Here is an 18,687-nt window from a genome sequence, read left to right as displayed (position 1 = left end):
GAGGTGAGCGCTATAGTGGGGGCATGCCTGGGCTGTGGAAGGACAGGTGAAGCCTTCAGGATGAGGTGATGTGTAGATTTTAAATGAGTTGGAGCTACTCCAGACCCAGAGTTGTGGAAAACACAAGGCCGGGTGGGGCAGAAGACAGGGCTGGAGAAGGAAGCAGTGGCCAGATATGAAGGTCCTTATATGCCATGCTCAAGAGTTGAGTGTCAGTTTTGGTCTAGGTGCAGTAAGGAGCCACCAAAGTATTTTCTCAGAGGAATCACCAACTCAGATTCACCCTGTGGAAAGGGCTCCCTGGCTGCTGTGTATATTATATATTGGGGAAAGCAGGGGAGTGGCTTGGAGACAATTAGGAGGCTAATATACTGAAGGACTAAGGTAGTGACTGTAGGGATGGACAAATAGAAATATATTTAAGGGACTTCCCTGGTGGTCCAGTGGTTAAGACTCCGCACTTCCCATGCAGGGGGCACAGGTTCGATCCCTGGTCCCCCGGGGAACTAGAATCCGCATGCAGCGCGGCCAAAAACTAAAAAAAAAAATGTTTTTTAAAGAAATATATTTAAAAATATATAATCAACAATATTTAGTGATTGATTAGCTTGATGAGGAAGAAACGGAAGCCAAAGGTGCTCGACTCCAAGAATTCTAACTTGAGTAGCTGAGCTGGTGCCCCCTGAGATGATGAGCGGGGAGAGGACATATTTGTGGGGGAAATAATGAATTCAGTTGGAGGAATGTTGAGTTGAAGTGCCTGTGAGATGTCCAGGAGATGTTCGGGAGACAACTGGGACAGTTTTTAGTCAAAGAAAATAAAGACACACACATTTATCCATCTGGTTTATTTGCCAAGGGCTAAAATTTTGGATCTAACTGGCACCCCTTCTTCAGTTAAATTGCCACTAAAGAAGGTCAAGGAGACAACTTCAGAATTTGGGTTGGGAGAGGGGTAAGCATGGAGAGGCTGGGATGGTGGTGGGAGGTTCGGGGCTGAGCCCCTCAGGAGTAGCTGCCTGGCCCTCCCAGGGGGATGACGAAGACTGAGATGTCATCCCCGGAACCCAGCTTGTTGTTGGGGAGACGCCAACCACGGTCCCGGGGGGTACCCCGGGCCCCCAGGACCAGAGCTTGGGCCAGAGCTGTGTACCTGTCAGAAGCACATGTGCACATTCATGTACCAACATGTACGTGGGAAGATGGATACACAGGCCCTCATGTGGGTTCCCAAGCATTTCTTCCCTGTGTCCCTTCCTTCCCCATCGTCATCCCCTTGCCGCCATACAGCCCCTACCTGCTGGGGTCATTGGGCTCATAGGCTGACAGCACCCTGTCCACAGTGGCAGCTACCTCACAGTCACTGGTGACATCCCACAGCCCATCTGTTCCCAGGACTAGCACGTCATCTGGGCAGTGCTCATACTGCGTCAGGTCATACACTCGTACCTGGTGGGGAGAGAGGGTGCAGAGGGAGCTTGGGGATAAAGCGACCTTGGGAGAAAGCTAGCCTGAGACCCCCAGAGCAGGGAAGGCTAAGGAGGCTCCCATGTGGCTCACCTCAGGGAAAGAGGAGAGGAAGGGCTTGATGGGCAGGGTAGAACTGCAGACCCTGAGGTTGTGGTCTCCCAAGCCCCGGGTCACCCCAATGGTGGCCATCATTCGAGCCTAAAGGAAATGAGATGGGGACACTACTATAGCCTTCTCCCAGTCTCTCTGGGACCGTGGACCCTTTCCACCCCTACCCTCGGGTAGAACCTCCACCTCCCTAGACAAGTTGTGGTGGGTCCTCCTGCCCTCTCCCACCTCTACCGTGGAGTTTACCTTTTTGCCCTCCCCACAGACCAGAGGAAACCTGAGATCCTCCAGCTCGATCTTTTTGTAGGCCCTGGGGAGGGGGGAGTAGAGGAGGCATCACCCAGGCATCAAAGTCCCTCTCCCCTAGGAGCCACACCCCTTACACAAACCCCTTAGAAGGGCCACATTCCCCCAGCTCCCAGCCTGGCCCAGCCTCCAGCTTCCACCTTGCTGTTGGAGAGGGACTGGTTGTGTTGCCATGGAAACGGGCCCCAGCTCTGAGGGAAGTGTTACCAGCCAGTCATGTTCTGGTCCCGGTACAGCATCCTCTGCCCCAGCTCCTTAGGCTGAACTCTGCGGGGGAACTCAAGGTGGGTGAATTCACCACCCAGCAGCTCTGGTTTCAGGAAGCCCTGGGGTTGGGAGCGGCCAGACAGAGCAGAGGGCCGGGGGCATTAGGTTTACAGTACACCCTGGTGTAGAGGTGATGTTAATTATAGCAGACCCTTAAATGGAGTTTACTGTGTACCATGCACTGTTCTAATATTAACATATATTAGCTCATTTAATCCTCACGACAACTTTTAAGGTAGGAACTCTTGATTTATGGAGAAGTTCAGGAAACTGTTGAAGATCACACAAAGTACTCAAACCAGGATTCAATCCCAGGCAGCCCAGCTCCAGAGCCATTGCTTTAAAGCACTAAGCTATCCTGCCCCTTAGGGGCCTTTGCTGTTTCCTTCCCCCACTCTGACTGCACTTCCTTCCTCAGTTGGGGCCACAGTGGAAGGCACTGGAGCAGCCCACGCTCTTTCCTGCCACATCCTCCACACCAGCTCAGCCCTACACTCCATAGTCTGTGGAGTGGCCTTCCCAGTAAGCTCCCAGTAAGGAGCGGTCTGTCTGTGTGGTGAGGGTCGGAGAGTCCTTGGGACACAGGGTACAGAGAGGCACAAGATTAGTAAGGAATGGGAGTAGGGAGTTTAGTTCCTACTTACAAGCATCTGGAGACGCTGGCGCTCAGTCTCCGGGGTGAACTCCCGGGACATTGGAATGATTTCTCCATTCCGGACAATGATGGCTCTGCCCAGAGAAACAAAAGGTTTGGGCTTGGGTCTCTGCAACCCCCTCACATAAAGAGTTCCAAAAAGACAAGGCCCTCCCTTAGAGTCCCTCACCCAGACCCCCAGTTTTCCTCCCCTCATAGCTATTTCAGGCCCTTCCTTATGTCTGTGATCCCTCCTGACCCGTTCCAATCTCTGAATGTTAACACCCACCACGTCACTCTCTTCTATTCCCCCATCCCAGAAGCTTGACCCCTCCCCCGCACGGCCTTTATCAAAGCTCCCACCCCATACCTGCTGTCACCTGCATTGGCTACGTACACCTTGCCTAGCAAGTAGACCACAACCAGTGCACAGCAGCCCCCCTCCACTTGGTGACCATGCCGCTCCCGGGCCATCTGCTCATCCTGCCATATGAGGAAGGGTCAAAGGGGGTGGATGAAGAAGAGGCTCCAGACACACAGCCACCCGCCCACATCTGCAGAAATAACCTGGCCCAGGCAAGCCACACTGGTGGACAGTAGGGAAGACATCGGTATAACACCCACTTCTCCCTCCCTCTGAACCAAGTTCTGCTCAGGTTCTCAAAGCTGTTATGGGTTCTCAGGGTCACCTCCTCAGGCCACCTGACTCCCATACAGAGTTGACCAGAGTGTCTGCCTGGCAGGCCCTCGGCCCAGGCCACCCACTTACCATGAACTGGAAGGCATTCTCAATGGCACCCACTACCAGGCTCTCATGAGTCACTTCCTTCTGCAAAGACCAGCAGGACTGAGGACCAACCAAGTGAGAGGAATCAGAGGAACCTGGAGCCCCTGGGGTGGACGGGAGGCAGAGGGGAGGTGGCGAGGGGTCCTGGAGTATCTCTACCAGGTCCTTTAGCTGCTCCCGAATGTGGCGATGCAGGAGCCTAGAGGCCATTTCGGCAGCTCTGCCTCCTGCATGCCCATCAAACAGGCCCCAGTAGTAGAAGCAGAGTCCCTGGTGGAAGAAAAGTTGGAGGTGAGTGTGTGTGTGTGTGTGTGTGTGTGTGCGTGTGTGTGTTTGTGTTATGCAGGGAGAAGAGCAAGACTCTGGGCATCCATATAAACATTAGAGAGGAGGTTAGATTTTGGTATTTAAGGCAAATTAGATTTATTCACTCATTCACCAAAGGCATACTATGTGTCTGAAAGCAAAGCACCAAAAAAGTCAAACTCGGGCTTCCCTGGTGGCGCAGTGGTTGAGAGTCCGCCTGACGATGCAGGGGACACGGGTTCGTGCCCCGGTCCTGGAGGATCCCACATGCCGCGGAGCGGCTGGGCCTGTGAGCCATGGCCACTGAGCCTGCACGTCCGGAGCCTGTGCTCCGCAGCGGGAGAGGCCACAGCAGTGAGAGGCCCGTGTACCGCAAAAAAAAATAAAAAATAAGAAAGTCAAACTCAGAGGATAAAAGATGCAAAAATAAGCAATGGTAGTGATTAAATCATCAATGAATACATAAGCATATCTCCATTTTAAGTGGAAAACTAAATATTCACACTGACATGGTAGAATGTACCTGATCAATGCCAGATAAAATTCTGTGCCATTGAAGTAGAAAGCTAGTGAGTTAGGGGGTAGGTCTATCACATGGCTCAGATTAAAACCGAATGCCTAGAATCCCTGGGGATAGGTGTCTCCTATGGAGGTTAGGAAAGGGGGTGGGGAGCTTACCTGGCCTCGGCTAGGCTCCCTAGGTGCCCCTGAAACACTCCTCCGACCTTCCACATACACCACTTCACAGCAAGCCTGGTCCTCATTGTGCCGGCTCTTGCCAGAGTTGATGACCCTGTCAGGCCAAAGTGACCACATCAGGTTGGACACCAGACAAGGTCCTGGAATAACTCCCACCTGAGACACACATACCCTCTCTGGCCTGCTGGCGAAGCTGAGAAAGGTCACAGCCACCTGGGAACCAGGCCAGAGGGAGGAGGAGAAGGGAGGCAGGGCAAGGCACAAGGAGTACTGCCTAGGTGTTGGGCTCCACCACCTCCTAGAAAGGCCACAGCAGCACTCTCCCACCTCAGGTCTCCCATCCCTTCCCTAATGGTATCACTGGGGGAGGACCTGGATGGAGGGAAGGAGGTTTTAATTCCTGGCTTGCCGAGACCCTGCATCCACTCTGACCCCCAAAAAACTCTTCTAGCTTCTTGTCCACAACACCCCACCCCACCCCACCCCACCCTCATGAGCACACCCACCTTTATCCTAAAATCATCCAGTGAAAGTTTCTGCTGCTTTTTTTTTTTTTTTTCTTTTTTGGCTTCTTGTGGGATCTTAGTTCCGCCCCCCCCCCCCACGAGGTGTCAAACCCGCGCTCCCTGCATTGGAAGCATGGAGTCCTAACCATCGGACCGCCAGTGAAGTCCCAGTTTCTGCTGTTTGGCAATGAGTAAGTGCTCCGGCACAGATCAGGAAAGAGGAATTGAAATAGGGTAGGAGTGGAAGCCTCCCTGGACTGCGCAGGAGCCACATAACCCCAAACTCTTCCCAAATAGGAAGTTAAAGGAGCCGGTAGTGGGGCCGCGGGTCCACCAGCCACGACCCTCAGCCCCTCAGCGCCCCCATCTCCCTCAGTGCTCTGCTCTCCCAGCAGATGCATTAAAAATCCACCGGCCCTGTAGGAATCCCCTAGTGGTCCAGTGGTTAGGACTCCTCGGTCTCACTGCCGGGTCCCCGGGTCAGGGAACTAAGATACTGCACTGCCAACAACCAACCAAACAAGCAAAAAAAAAAAAAAAAAAAATTCACGCAGCCTTGGAGCAAGCCGGCTGCTGCCGCCACTCCCACCGCTCTGGCCCGGAGGTCCACTTCCTTGCCTGGCCAGGGCAAGTCCACCCGCCAAGAGGTGTTCAAAGGGGGCCCTCCCGCTTCCCCGGGTGGCCCCCTCCCCCGCCCCTGGGGAAGCCGGCGGCCGCCTGGTGTCGCGGGCTATTTCTGGGTGTGGAGGGGGAGGGGAATGGTAAGAGGGACAGGGAACTGGGGCGCTGGGGTCGGGAAGCCCAAGGAGTTTTTCCAGCCGCCATCTCCTATATTAAAAGGGACCCCCGCTCCTTGAAATCTCTCTTCCCTTAGCCATTAAACTACCGGGCCGCGACTGACAACTGGCCAACTCATCGTTCACGGGCCCTCCACTCTCCGGGCTCTGGGAGAGAACAAGGTCCTGAAGCGGCGCGGGTGAGGATAGTCAACGAGCTAGAAAGTCCTGAGAAAAGCTGCACCCGACTTGAGAAAGGGCTGGGAGTGGGTGCGGCCCGAAACCCAGAGGACAGCAAAGGTCCTGGGAAAAAGGAGCTCCTGGCACCGAGAGCGGCGAGGGGGGGGGATGCGTCCCAGCGCCCGGGATGCCAAGGTGGGGAGGAGGTTGGGAATGGGAGTCCCATCCTGGTTAGGGTGCCCCCGGGGGCGCTCACTCGGCGTAGCCCGTGCTCCAAGGCAGGCGACGGCCAGTGTCCGGGGGGCTTTGCACAGCCCGGCCAGCGTGGTCACCGGCGCGTCGCAGGCCCCCAGGGCTCAGCTGCAGAAAGGTCGGTCGGCAGAAGCTTGCTCGAGCCTCTACTGTCCTCGCGGGCGCCGCACTCCCGCTCCCAGCCCTAGCCGGAGGGCTTCTGGGAGCTTGTGGAGGGGCGGCGGGTGTCGCCGAGGTCGAGTTGGGCAGGTCTGGCGACTTGGGGCGCGGAGGCGGGGCGCCCCCAGAGCTCACCAGGTGCGCCACGGCCGAACGCACCCGGTTTAGCATGCTGCCTCCCTTCCCCGCCCTCGGCCGTGGCCCCGCCCCAGGACAGGCCCCGCCCCCTAGGGCCCTCGAGGGGCGGTGCTCGCTCCGGTCAGTTCGGCCCCACCATTGGCTCGCGGCCCGCAGGGCCGGTCCCCGGGAAAACTACCTGCGGCTCTGGGCTACCCCGGGAACAGCCCCGCCGGCTCGCGGCCTCTCCCCCGCCCCGTTCCGACTTCTCCCGCCTCTGTTTTTTGGGGGGAAGAAGGGTCTGCTGTTGTAGGAAGGGGACAGAAATCTTATTTCAGCCTTGCTCTATATTAATCAGATAGAACTTCCCTATTGTGACGGGAGGGTGGTGTCTCCCACCCTCGCCCTGGGTTCGTTGTGGCTAGCCTGCCCAGAGGGTGATGGAGCTGATGATCTCCGTTAGCGACCGCTGGGTGTGAAGCTCCGGTTGTGGTAACACCTCTGGCTGGGGCTGCCGGAGAGAGAGTGAGGGCCAGCGAGCTGGTGCTGGGAGTGGTGTGGAAGTGGTAACAAGGCAGGCTGGAGCCAATCATCCTGAATTAGGGAGCTGGGTAAGTTCCCGGATTCCCGAGGGCGCTGTTCCCCGTGAAGACCACCGCTAGATTCGGCAGAACAGTTACCACTCCGACTCCACTTTTTTTTTTCAGGACCCAATTTCCGCCCATATTTGGACCTCCCCTGACCACAGCAGAACTGTTAGTAAGGATAACAATAACTACATTTATTGAGGACTTACTAATAATAGGCTCTCTACAAAGCACTTTCTATACTTTAGGCCCTTTACACTGCACACCAACCCTGCAAGGTAGGTTTTATTATGTTCGTCTTATGGATGACGCAGGACTGGACGCCCCTGTCATTTTACATGACTTGTTCCAGGAGGTCAACAGCCAGTGGGAAATTCATGCCCATGTCCGTTCCCCAGCCACCCACACCGATTCTTAAAAACCAAGCTGATTTATCTAGATCAGAGAGGAAGGGTTAAGAGGTAGGTGAATAGAAGAGGGGGGTGTCCCTCCTCTCCCACCCTCCTCTTCTTAAGGCAAAGGTGGAGAACAGTCCAGGTGAACAACTTCTGTAGCTGCCACCTGGGGGAGACAGAGGCCAGGCTAAGTCCCTGCCTGAGAGGGGAGGGTGGTACTGACCTAATGCTGGAACTATGTTCCTAAGCCTGGGAATTGATTGTTAGGCCTCCAGAGACACCTCCTACCCCACACATGGTTCAAATGGGGACAAGGCCCTTATGGTCCTGATGCGAGTCAGGGTAGTCCTCAGGGACTGGCACCCAGTTCATGGTGGGGATTCCACCTCTGGACTCTGTCAGCTGGGTGCTTCCTGACCATGACCCTCTCTGTTCCTGGCTAGACTGTACCCCCAGAAGGGGTGTCTTTTCTGGGAGCTTCCAAATAAAAATCTCACAATGGTCATTCAGGTTTGTAGACTTCTATAATTATGCCTGCACTTTAGGCAGAGAGAAGGAAAAAGAAGAAAAGAAAAGAAAACCAGAAAAAGTCAGGCCCAAAGCACATAGAGTGGCAAGCCAGACAGGGAGATAAAGAACATGCTGCTGCTGTGGGTATTTCCCTCCTGTTTGAGAAAAACTGGAACCAGCTCACAGATAAACGGCATAAACAGTGGCAGCAAGCCATAGACAGAAGAAAAAATATAACATCCTGGCTATTTTTATTATTCAGTGTTTCTGGGACAGTTTGCTTACCACTTCTCCATGTCATCCAGCTCCATAATCCCTGCTCTTCACAACACCCATCATGGTGTGACTGCAAGCGGGCCGCAGAGCCAGGGCCCAGAGACCCCCTAGTTCCAGCAACAGATGGTCAGCAGGGATGTCAACAGCTCCCTTGGGCTCTAGAACAGCCCTCCGACCGTACCCAAATCCTAAGACTCTCCTCTCCCTGAACCTCTTACCTCCTATTCCTGGCATCATCATACCTCCTGCATCCTCAGACTGCCCCAGAACCTGGTGAGAAGATCACCACCTCTACTCATCCCTGAGGCAGCACAGAGTGAGAGGCAAAAGGGAGATGGAGTGGGAAGAAGCAACCTTGTAGGTTATTCTTTGCTGAGAACTGCTCAGAGAGGCTGGTCCTGCCAGGAGTGTGCGAGACCTCAGCTAGGGGTAGGAAATGGGTATGCTCAAGAGAAATCCCTTTAGGGACTTCCCTGGTGGTCCAGTGGGTAAGACTCCACTCTCCCAATGCAGGGGGCCCGGGTTTGATCCCTGGTGGGGGAACTAGATCCCGCATGCATGCCGCAACTAAGAGTCCTTATACTGCAAATAAAAAAGATCCCGCGTGCCACAACTAAGACCGGGCACAACCAAAATAAATACATAAATATATTAATTAGTTAATTTTAAAAAGACAGAGAGAGAAGTCCCTTTATCCTGGGCCACATGCAGTGGCTCAGAGCCAGGAACTGGGCTTCTTCCCTTTGCCTCTCCCCTCCCCATTACTCCAATCCCAAAGCCCTCTTAAACTAAGAGGTGTGTCCTTCAATCAAGAGACAAATTCACAGACCACCGCTTCCTCTCTCATTTGTCTAATACTTTCACATCCAGAATCTCACCCTGTAAAAAATCACACACTATACAATTGCAATTACATTGCAAATTTTATGCTGAAGAAACTGGGTCTCAGAGTTTCGTTCCCAAGTTGGGGTTCATACCCATCATCCACAGGCCTACCACAGCCCTCCTGCCTTCCAGGCCCCTACCCACATGCCTCCCCTGGTCCTTCCTGCCCCAGAAGACACCGCTCCTGGGGTAGAGATCATTTGCTATTTCCTCCTGGATTTTAACACTGAAGGGCTACCATAGCAATCTAAAAGAGCATTGTAGGATTTTGTGCAATGTGGGAATATTCTATATCTTTCCTGCCCAGTACAGTAGTCCCTAGCTGCATGTGGTGATTGAGCACTTGAAATGTTGTGTGTGTAAATGAGAAACTTAAGATGTTATTTACCGTATCGGATAGTGCAGTTCGGGAATCTTCAAGGCTCAAAACCCGTGACGGTCTGGGCTATCACTCCTCACACTCAGCAACCCACCCCAAGCCCCAAGACCTCCATAGTCTTGAGGGACCTCTCTGAATTACCTGCTTATAGCAGGGAGCACATCGCGGGGTCTGGCTGTCCTCTCTTCCCCGGTCTTGCCTCGAGCGCCAGGGGTCGCTGTGCCCGCGGGGCCGGCGGAGAGCTGTGCGCGGTGCCCGGCGCTGTCCGGGAGGCGGCGGCGGCTACGCCCGCGCGGGGCTGGGGAAGCGGAGGCGGCCCCGGGCTAGGAGGAGGAGGAGGCGGCGGCGACAGCCGCGAGCTCCCAGGCCTTCGGGCGGCAGCCTCGGAGGGACCCCGGCTGAGCTCTGCAGAGCTGGCCGAGCGGGCCCGGAGCTCCCCGGTGCCCAGGGCGGGCCCCGCATGACCGTGATGCCAGTTTGGTCAGAGCCCCTGCGCCTCGGGGACGCAGCAACTTGGTGAGGGGGACAGGACTCCGGACTAGACAGCACCGGAGCTGACCGCTCCCGCCTGCAGTCCGCCTTTCGGAGTCTCGATCCCGGGCTCAGAGGCGAGGAGAACCTCAGGCTGGCGGGTGGAACCCGTGGGTACCGCCGTGGGGCAGGTAGGTCCCAGGCGTGGGAGCTCAGAATTGGGAGGACTGAGTGGGCGCGGGGCAGGGGCGGGAGAAGGCAGGGAAAGGTTAAAGGATCTTGTGGTTCACATTCTCAACCCCATGCCGGTATACAGGGGTTTGGGGAAAACAGCCTGGGAAACTGAGGCAGGAGTGTGGAAGCCTGAGAACAAACCCCAGAAGCTTCTTTCTCAAGCTCTCTTTGAGGGAAGGAATAGAATGCCAGAGAAGCACCCCAAATGCCCACTCCCGGGTCTTTTGGGTCTTGGGGTTCATAGGAGAGATGGGAAAGTTGGGTTGGAGGTGTGGCAGCTCAGAGTGGAATGGGTTGGGGGACTGCCGGAGAAAAGGCACAGCTGCCTTTGTAATGATCAAAACAAAGGTTCCTGAAGGGGGCAGGGAGAGGAGATACCTACTCAGAAAAGAGGTACTTCTAGAAGCTCTCTGCCCGTGGAGCACACCCATCCCAGGGGTTTTGGCATCACTTCCTCCATCTGCCCCCGCAGTCTTTCCTGGGCTCTCACTCTGGGGAGCTAGGACACATGGCTCTTTGTCCTTCTTGAGCCCCACCATCCTACCTGCCTCAGTTCCACCTCCCTCTGGAGGTTGAGGGAGGGGAGGTCTTGGGGAAAATGGAGATGCTTTGGGGCTGAGGCCGCTGAGGCTCAGAGACCTGGAGGACTCCCGTTCTAGCCCTCTAGAGTGGGAATGGGGGTGAGGGCAGCAGAGTTGAGCCAGCTGCTGGCCAGTCCAGGAAGCAGGTGTGATGGGGCTAGGAGGAGGAAGAGGCAGAGAGGATTCAGGACCTCAGGGGTTATTATTCTCAGGCGCCTCTTCCCAGCAGTGGCTGTCAGATTCTGCTCAGGAACTCTTCCCCGGCCTTCAGCCCCTTCCCAAGGCCAGAGAGATGACAGGGTTGGTTCTTAGACACCTCCTACCATCAACCCTGCTTCACTCCTGGCACAGAGAAGCTCCCTCCGGAGCTACATGTTCCCAGAGTCTGCAAGGACCTCTGCGAATTCCCAGGGCAGAGGAGGGACTCTGCCCCCTGTCCTGGCACCTTGGGGAACAACCTCAGAATTAGGCACCACTTCAGTGCCCAGTCCACCCACTTGCCCTCACCCAGGCCCTCCTCCACCCCCTGCATGGCCACGGGCTCCCTCTGTCCCTTGCAAACCACAAGAATCTCTCCTATTTGTCTAGGAAGAGTGAGTCTGAGGCCAGTGGATGAACTGACAGAAGATAAAAGATTCCAAAAAAGGTGAGTGAGGAGACAGTTGAAGAGGGGGAGTTGGGGGAGTGGTGCATAGACAGAGATCAAGCACCCTATCCAAGGGAGCAGCCGGGTCCTGGCATTTGGTTTGGCCTCTAGTGTTCCCAGCACTAAGCTGGCACCTGAGGGAGCCCAGTGATCCCCAAGGGGTAGCAGTGCAGCAGAGGGGGTGGTTCATGTCCCTTCTGTGCTTGGGTGGCTCCCAGCTGCTCTGTGCCTCTGCTTTACTGGGGTTCCCTCCATTTCTAGTCCACTCTCTGGGATAGATTTGGGAGATTCGAACCATCAAGGATGAAGGAGGAGAAGGAAAGGGGAAGAGAGCAGAAGCAAGGTGGTCCAGTGAGAACAGGGCAGGTTTCTGCGCTCAGGGTCTTCTACCCACTGCCTGGCCTTGGGCAAGTCACTTGACTTCTATTAGCCTCCACATCATTTCTTCCATTTTATATTTAAATTTTGTTTAAGCTGAATTGCTAGTACCTTCCCGTGGTTCAAATCCCAAAAGATTAAAGAGCAATAGGGAGAGAGATTTCCCTGGCAGTCCAGTGGTTAAGACTTTGCCTTCTAATGCAGGGGGTGCGGGTTCGATCCCTGCTTGGGGAGCTAAGATCCCACATGCCTTGCGGCCAAACAGCCAAAACATAAAATAGAAGCAATATTGTAACAAATTCAATAAAGACTTTAAAAATGGTCCACATCAAATACTACTCAGCCATAAAAAGAAACAAAATTGAGTTATTTGCAGTGAGGTGGATGGACCTAGAGACTGTCATACAGGGTGAAGTAAGTCAGAGAGAGAAAAACAAATACCATATGCTAATACATATATATGGAATCTAAAAAAGAAAAACAAAAGGTTCTGAAGAACCTAGGGGCAGGACAGGAATAAAGACGTAGAGAATGGACTTGAGGACACGGGGAGGGGGAAGGATAAGCTGGGACGAAGTGAGAGAGTGGCATGGACATATATACACTACCAAATGTAAAATAGCTAGTGGGAAGCAGCTGCATAGCACAGGGACATCAGCTCGGTGCTTTGTGTCCCCCTAGAGGGGTGGGTTAGGGAGGGTGGGAGGGAGACACAAGAGGGAGGGGTTATGGGGATATATGTATACCTATAGCTGATTCACTTTGTTATACAGCAGCAACTAACACAACATTGTAAGGCAGTTATACTCCAATAAAGATGTTAAAAAAAAATGGTCCACATCAAAAAAATATCTTAAAAAAAAAAAAAGCAGTAGGGAGAAAAATATCTCCGTTCTACCTCTGTATCCCAGCCAACCAGTTTCCCACTCCCAGCCAACCAGTTTCCCTTCTTGGTGGCAAACAATGTTATTAGGGTCTTTTGGTACATTTTCCAGAGGTAGCTTAACCCATATTTGAGCAACATATATAATTCCTCCCTTTTACACATCGAATACACATCACCAGGCACTTTGCTTTTTTTCCCTAAATGACGGATTATCGTTGGAGATCATTGCATGCCTCAGTACCTAAAGCATTTCCTTATTCTGTTACAGCTGTCTGGATGGGCATTGCACAGATGGCCCACAGTGTATTTAGCCAGCCCTTTACTGATGGTTGTTTAGGTTGTGTCCAGGCTTTTTGAGTATCAGTTTGCTCATTTGTAAAATGGGTACAAATAATCCTACTTTGTAGGACAGTCGTGAAGGATTCAAGAGTATGTTTGCAGGGTCGAGTGCTCAAAACATGGCAGTCAGCATTATTGCTCCTTCCATGTCACAGCCCTCCATGGCACCATGCCCAGTCCATTCTTTAAGACCCCTCCTAAATGTCATCTCCTCCACAAAGTTTTCCATGTTTTTCCCAGCAGAACAGTCTCCCTTCCTGCTCCCCTTTCTGACTGTAGTACTCACCACTTTCTACAGTGAGTCTGTGCCAGGCTGAGAGCTGCCTGGGGACAAGTCGTGCACCCTGCCCGCCTCTGTGCCCCCCAGAGCACGTGGCACAGTGGTGCTGGCACTGGGCACTGGGAGGGCTCCTGCCTGGAGTCAAGCAGGGTGTGTGCTTCTCTCTGCAGGATGCGTGAGAGGGCCACACAGAACTGGAGCACGGGCGGCTGGCTGCTGGCACTTGGCCTGGTCTGGCTGTGGACCCACCTGGCCTCGGCTTCCTTGCAGCCTCCAACTCCAACAGGTCTAGGGGAGGTGGTGGGGCCCTGGGGCGGGCAGTTTTCCAGGATGCCTGGAAAGCTGGACACCACTGCACCCCGTTCCACAGCAGGCAGATCTCTGAGGCAGAGTAAAACCCACAGATGCGAGGGCAGACCCATTCTCACCTTCCTTTCCATGCCGGAAGGTGTTCTGCAGGGAGAGGAGCCCCCAGGTCAGGGCTTAAGTCTAGCCTCCTGGCCTAATTCTGTGGTTTTCCTTCTGGGATGGCTAAAGCCGGTGTAAGCGGATGATCCTCGCCACCCATTGTAAGCCCTCGGGGCCCTTGGCCTCACCCAGGGGAAGCCAGGAGATGGGGGATGGTGTGGACTCCATCTTTCTCCTGCCCAGGGGCCAGACTCTGCCAGGGTGATGAGTGTGGCCTAAATGGGGAGGAAGGAAGGATAGGAACACAGATGTGGCAGGAAGATGTCATCCGTTTCCTCTTGCCCTGCAACTGGAAATCTCTTACCTACCCCTGCCCTGAGCTGGGAGGAGGGGCTGGAGGACAACTAGGGCGGGTGGGAGGGGGGCAGGGGTGCTGGCCTGGGCCGGGCATCTGATGGTGTGCTGGCCCTTTCAGTCCCCGTGAAGCAGGGCACCTGCGAGGTGATTGCTGCTCACCGCTGCTGTAACCGGAACCGCATCGAGGAGCGCTCCCAGACTGTCAAATGCTCTTGCTTCTCTGGCCAGGTGGCCGGCACCACCCGGGCAAAGCCCTCCTGCGTGGACGGTGAGTGAGAGGCTGGGACCCGGCAGGGAGGGCTTGGTCAGAGAGATAAGAAGGGCTGTCCAGGCTTCGCCATCTGCTGGGGATACAATTTCATGCCCAGCTCAGGGCTTTCACTGTCGGAGTCTCAAATGATGGGGCCACCTCTGGGAGGAGGGGCACAGATGTGACCATCGCCATCCCATAGATGAGGAAAGCTCTGTCATAAGCACATGCCCTCCCTCCTGGCCACACCTACTGCCTGGCACATACGCGGATTCATTTCCTCACACGATCTTCTCAGGCCTCCCGTCAGCCTCATCACCTCACACCCACTCCTCCAGACGTTGACTTCTTCACCTGCGGCTCCTTCCCAGGCCTCTTACACATCCCCTCCTCTCGTTCTCAAGCCGGCCTTTACCCTCCCCTCACATGGACACACGTGTATCGCTTGGCCATGAATTCCTTCGTATCCACCCCTTTCCCACGGCCCCACCCATGCTTATTTTCTTACTCTCACATGGCAGCACCATAAACGTGCCCACTTGTGCTCACACGCACACACCCGCTTGTGCACACTCCCTCAAATGGCCTGCACGCTTGCTCACGTACACCAAGGGGTATGTTGGAGACTGCCTCTCTGCTAATGGTGTGATGGCTCAACTCAAGGGTTGCCTTAGAGACAACTTCCCCTGCCTTCACCCCTCTCTGTCTTTGGTGAGATGTAGGGGTCAGTGGGGTTGAGGTTGGTATGGTTGTGTCCCAAGGCCTCAGCCTGAGTACTGCCCTTCCGGGCAGCCTGGAGTAGGAAAAAGACAAGGGAAATGCAGGGCTCTAAGCCAGGGTGTGTAGAAACATGCCCTTATTCTGCACGAACCACTCCCACGCCCACAACTGCATGCTGTACTTGCAGAGAACTTAGAGCTGCCCTCACTGCTTCCTGCTCCCACAGCCTCCATCGTCCTGCAGAAGTGGTGGTGTCAGATGGAGCCCTGCCTGCTGGGCGAGGAGTGTAAAGTGCTCCCGGACCTGTCGGGATGGAGCTGCAGCACCGGACACAAAGTCAAAACCACCAAGGTATCCAGGGAGAGACACTTCATCGCAGCCCTACTCTTCCCCCTTCGCTGGGGACGGAAAAGGGAACACAGGAACCCAGATCCTGGGGTCTAGGATGCCGGTTTCCCAGGCTGAGATCTGCAAGCCATGTGGGCTCATCCCTGGACAGTCTCCCCTGGGTTTGTCTAGACTCTGGGGACTGAAATCCAAGGTGTCCTTCTGGGCATATTCCTGATGTTCCTGAGGCCTTAGTTTCCTTCTCTGCCAAGAATGAGTTTGCCTTCCAGAACATGTCAGGTCCATAGAACAAAGTAGAGAATTGAGGGAATTATCTAGATAATTGAGAGGGGAATCTCTGCAATTACCATTCTGCCCTCCCACCCCTGCTGCAGGCCCACCCCCACATTCCCACGATTCACTCCCTGTAGCTCACACCTGCCTTTCTCTGGTTGAACTGCTGTGCTGACACCAGCCGAGAGGATTATTATTTCCATGGTTTGCTGCCTGCCCCACAGAACAAGGGATAATCAAAATGTTATCGAACTCGTTAGCAGTTCCATGTGTGTCACGGTTAATCTGTTGTATTGCTCTGTCATGGCCGTTTGTACAGATGGGTGACACTGTGGGGCAAGTCAGAACTCTGCCTCCTGCCTTCCCTCCCCACCATCACACCCAGCAAACAAGCAAGCAAAGAAAACAATACAGAAGGAAAGGCGGGCTCCGGACTTCTAAAGAGAACATTTTCATAGGGCACAGAACAGGAGCTACAGCAAGAAAAAGTGTGGCTGGGTCTAAAGGAGAGCTTCCTATCTGCAGGCAGGCAAGGGACACAGCCATTCTGAGTATATTTAAGACTAGAAGAGACCCACCCCAGAGCTTCTGACATTTGTCACTATTGTATGGGTCTGGATTTGTAGGCTGTAGATCACTGTGCTTGCAATTTGGTAGCTACTCTGAAGCAACCAGCGGTGACGCAAGGCTGATTTAGGTTTGCATGGGCCACCCAGCCACACTTTCCCAGTCTGGACTGCTTTAGGGGAAAGTGACCTGCATATCCTGGGGAATCTCGGGCACACTGGCACGGGACAGGCATTCCCTTCTCTAACCTTCCCGCATCACTTGCTCTCTAGGTCACACGATAGCTCTTGGGGGTCATGACCTGACAGCTTGATTGAGCCACCCGCTGGAGAACGCTGTCCAGTTATCAGCTGGAAAATATGGAGATTCACTTCCCCGGACCCACACCCTGTGCAAAGTGCAGCAGCACTCTTTCCAGAGGTATTGCAGTTAAGCTTCTCAGCAGATACGTCCTCATATCTCCAGGCCAATCTCCAGCCACATACCTGTGGTGCTGGGTTCTCCCTGGGGGACACAGAAGAAGGTCAAGATAGAATCCCTACCCTTAAGGAACGTTCAGTCAAGTTGAAGAGCTGACAAAAGGCAATCAAGGTAACTTAGATTAAAGTGTGTGGTATCAGACTGGTTTCTGGCCCATATGCTGTGAGCATGTTGGGGACCGTTCACCCCACTTCAGTTGAGGAGACTCCCACAGCCCTTCAGCCACCCTCTGGCCACAGGGCACAAAGACATAGGTCATATTCACCACCCACTACTTCGGTAGGACCTCACATCATAGGTCATATTCACCACCCACTACTGTGGTGGGACCTCACAACGGTCCGAATCCCCGGCAAGCTGCTGACCTACTGAAGGAAAACACTCTCCCCTGATGCCAGACCGGCTGTATCTCATTTGGATGGGGCTGAATTGACTTGGGGAAGGAAAGCAGAGATGAAGCCAAACAACTTTACAGAAAAGCTTCTGCAGAGGCCTTGCCTGCTTCGGACACACTGGGTATGGGCTGGACAGGACTGTAAGATCACCCCCACCCAAGCACCCCAGGTTTTTGTTTGTTTGCTTCTTTTAACAGATGAGGAAACTGAATCCCAGAGAAATGAGGTGACTTGCCCAAGGTGTCACAGCTTGGGCTCCCAAATCTCTAAGACGGCTGACCTTTCACTTAGCCTGGATGTTGGGATTCCAGCCTGGGCTTTCCATGCTGTTTTTATCTCAAGAACAGGAACCTGCAAAGAACTGGCTGGATAGCTCAATGATTTTGAGCAAGAACTTTTACAAAGTTCACTCCTATCTGAAATAATCCAGAATACCTGCCCAGCAGGATGCAGGGCCACTGGGTCTCCACTCTGCCCTCAGCCCCAAAACTTCCAAACAGAACCCATGACAGCCCAGAGGTCACTCAGCCCAGTTACAGCTGGGCACTCTGAGCTAGAAGCCTTGTCCACTCTAACCCGTCTTTTCCAGAGTCCTTAGGCTGTGCCTCTCAGTGGCTCTGGCTCCAACAGAGGGTCTGGGTGGCGTCCAGGGCTAGTCAGAGTCCTCTTCCTTCAAAGGCCCTGCTAGGCAGCAGGGGAGCCCCTGCGCTGGATGGAGCCTCTGTCCAGGACTGAAGGTCAGCCAGTCAGGCTGCACCGTAGGTGGTCTGCGGATGACACACAGGCCTCAGGGACTCAGAGACGCGAATTACTTGGATGTCTCATCAATAAGAGAATTACAGCCTCAGTGACTTGCTGGCGTCAGCTGGGATCAGGTAGGATCAGCTGGGATCGCCAGGACTGCAGGGTGTGATGGGGCCTTGAGGGGAGGGGCGTCAGCAGAGACCAACTGGGACAATGCTGAATTCTGACCCTCAGAGAAGATAGATCAGATGGCGGGTTGAGGCTGAGAGTCTCAGTCCCTCCCTGCTTCTCTCCCTCCCTCCCCATGCAGTAGAATCAAGACTGTTGACCCCACTCCAGGGTTTATCTTTTTTTTTTTTTTGAGATGTTCTTTTTTTTTTTTTTACATCTTTATTGGAGTATAATTGCTTTACAATGGTGTGTTAGTTTCTGCTTTATAACAAAGTGAATCAGTTATACATATACATTTATCTTCTTGTTTGCCTTTTTGTTGGTTTTGGAAATGGGGTGAACAATGATGCTGGCCTCCCACTAGGCTGTAGATGTCAGAACTCTGACAACTTCGAATCTCTGCATATAGTGGGGTCACAGGGTGAGGTAGTCAAGGAGTAGGTCAAAGGTTGTCATCACCTCCTTCAAGGTTGGGGAGTGGATTAAGGGATTGGCACTCTTCTGGAAAGGATAGTAAATATTTGCAGGCCACATACAGTCTCTGGCATAGTCTTTGTTTT

At 53.9% G+C, this 18,687-nt stretch overlaps 2 protein-coding genes across 2 annotated transcripts; one reads left to right on the top strand and one right to left on the bottom strand.

Annotated features, from left to right (window-relative positions):
* Positions 1-1,005: 1,005 nt before the first annotated feature.
* On the bottom strand, positions 1,006-6,621 carry PPM1J (protein phosphatase, Mg2+/Mn2+ dependent 1J; the record flags this gene model as incomplete). Its single annotated transcript, XM_082834174.1, has 10 exons — positions 1,006-1,153; positions 1,298-1,449; positions 1,561-1,668; positions 1,825-1,888; positions 2,092-2,210; positions 2,796-2,880; positions 3,156-3,268; positions 3,555-3,842; positions 4,557-4,671; positions 6,296-6,621. 10 exons carry the CDS (start codon positions 6,619-6,621, stop codon positions 1,006-1,008), a joined length of 1,518 nt encoding a protein of 505 aa, XP_082690300.1.
* A 4,880-nt stretch (positions 6,622-11,501) lies between these two features.
* On the top strand, positions 11,502-15,593 carry TAFA3 (TAFA chemokine like family member 3; the record flags this gene model as incomplete). The annotated part of the gene is made up of 4 exons (XM_082858863.1): positions 11,502-11,531; positions 13,585-13,700; positions 14,298-14,447; positions 15,376-15,593. The coding sequence occupies exons 2-4, from the start codon at positions 13,586-13,588 to the stop codon at positions 15,591-15,593; spliced, it is 483 nt and encodes a 160-aa protein (XP_082714989.1). The 5' UTR covers positions 11,502-11,531; position 13,585.
* Positions 15,594-18,687: the final 3,094 nt, after the last annotated feature.

The sequence above is a fragment of the Leucopleurus acutus genome (assembly GCF_964270905.1).
Source record: "Leucopleurus acutus genome assembly, chromosome: 2".
Taxonomy (NCBI): Eukaryota; Metazoa; Chordata; class Mammalia; order Artiodactyla; family Delphinidae; genus Leucopleurus; species Leucopleurus acutus.
Note: the sequence above shows the minus strand (reverse complement) of the source record. Positions and strands in the feature narration are given on the sequence as shown.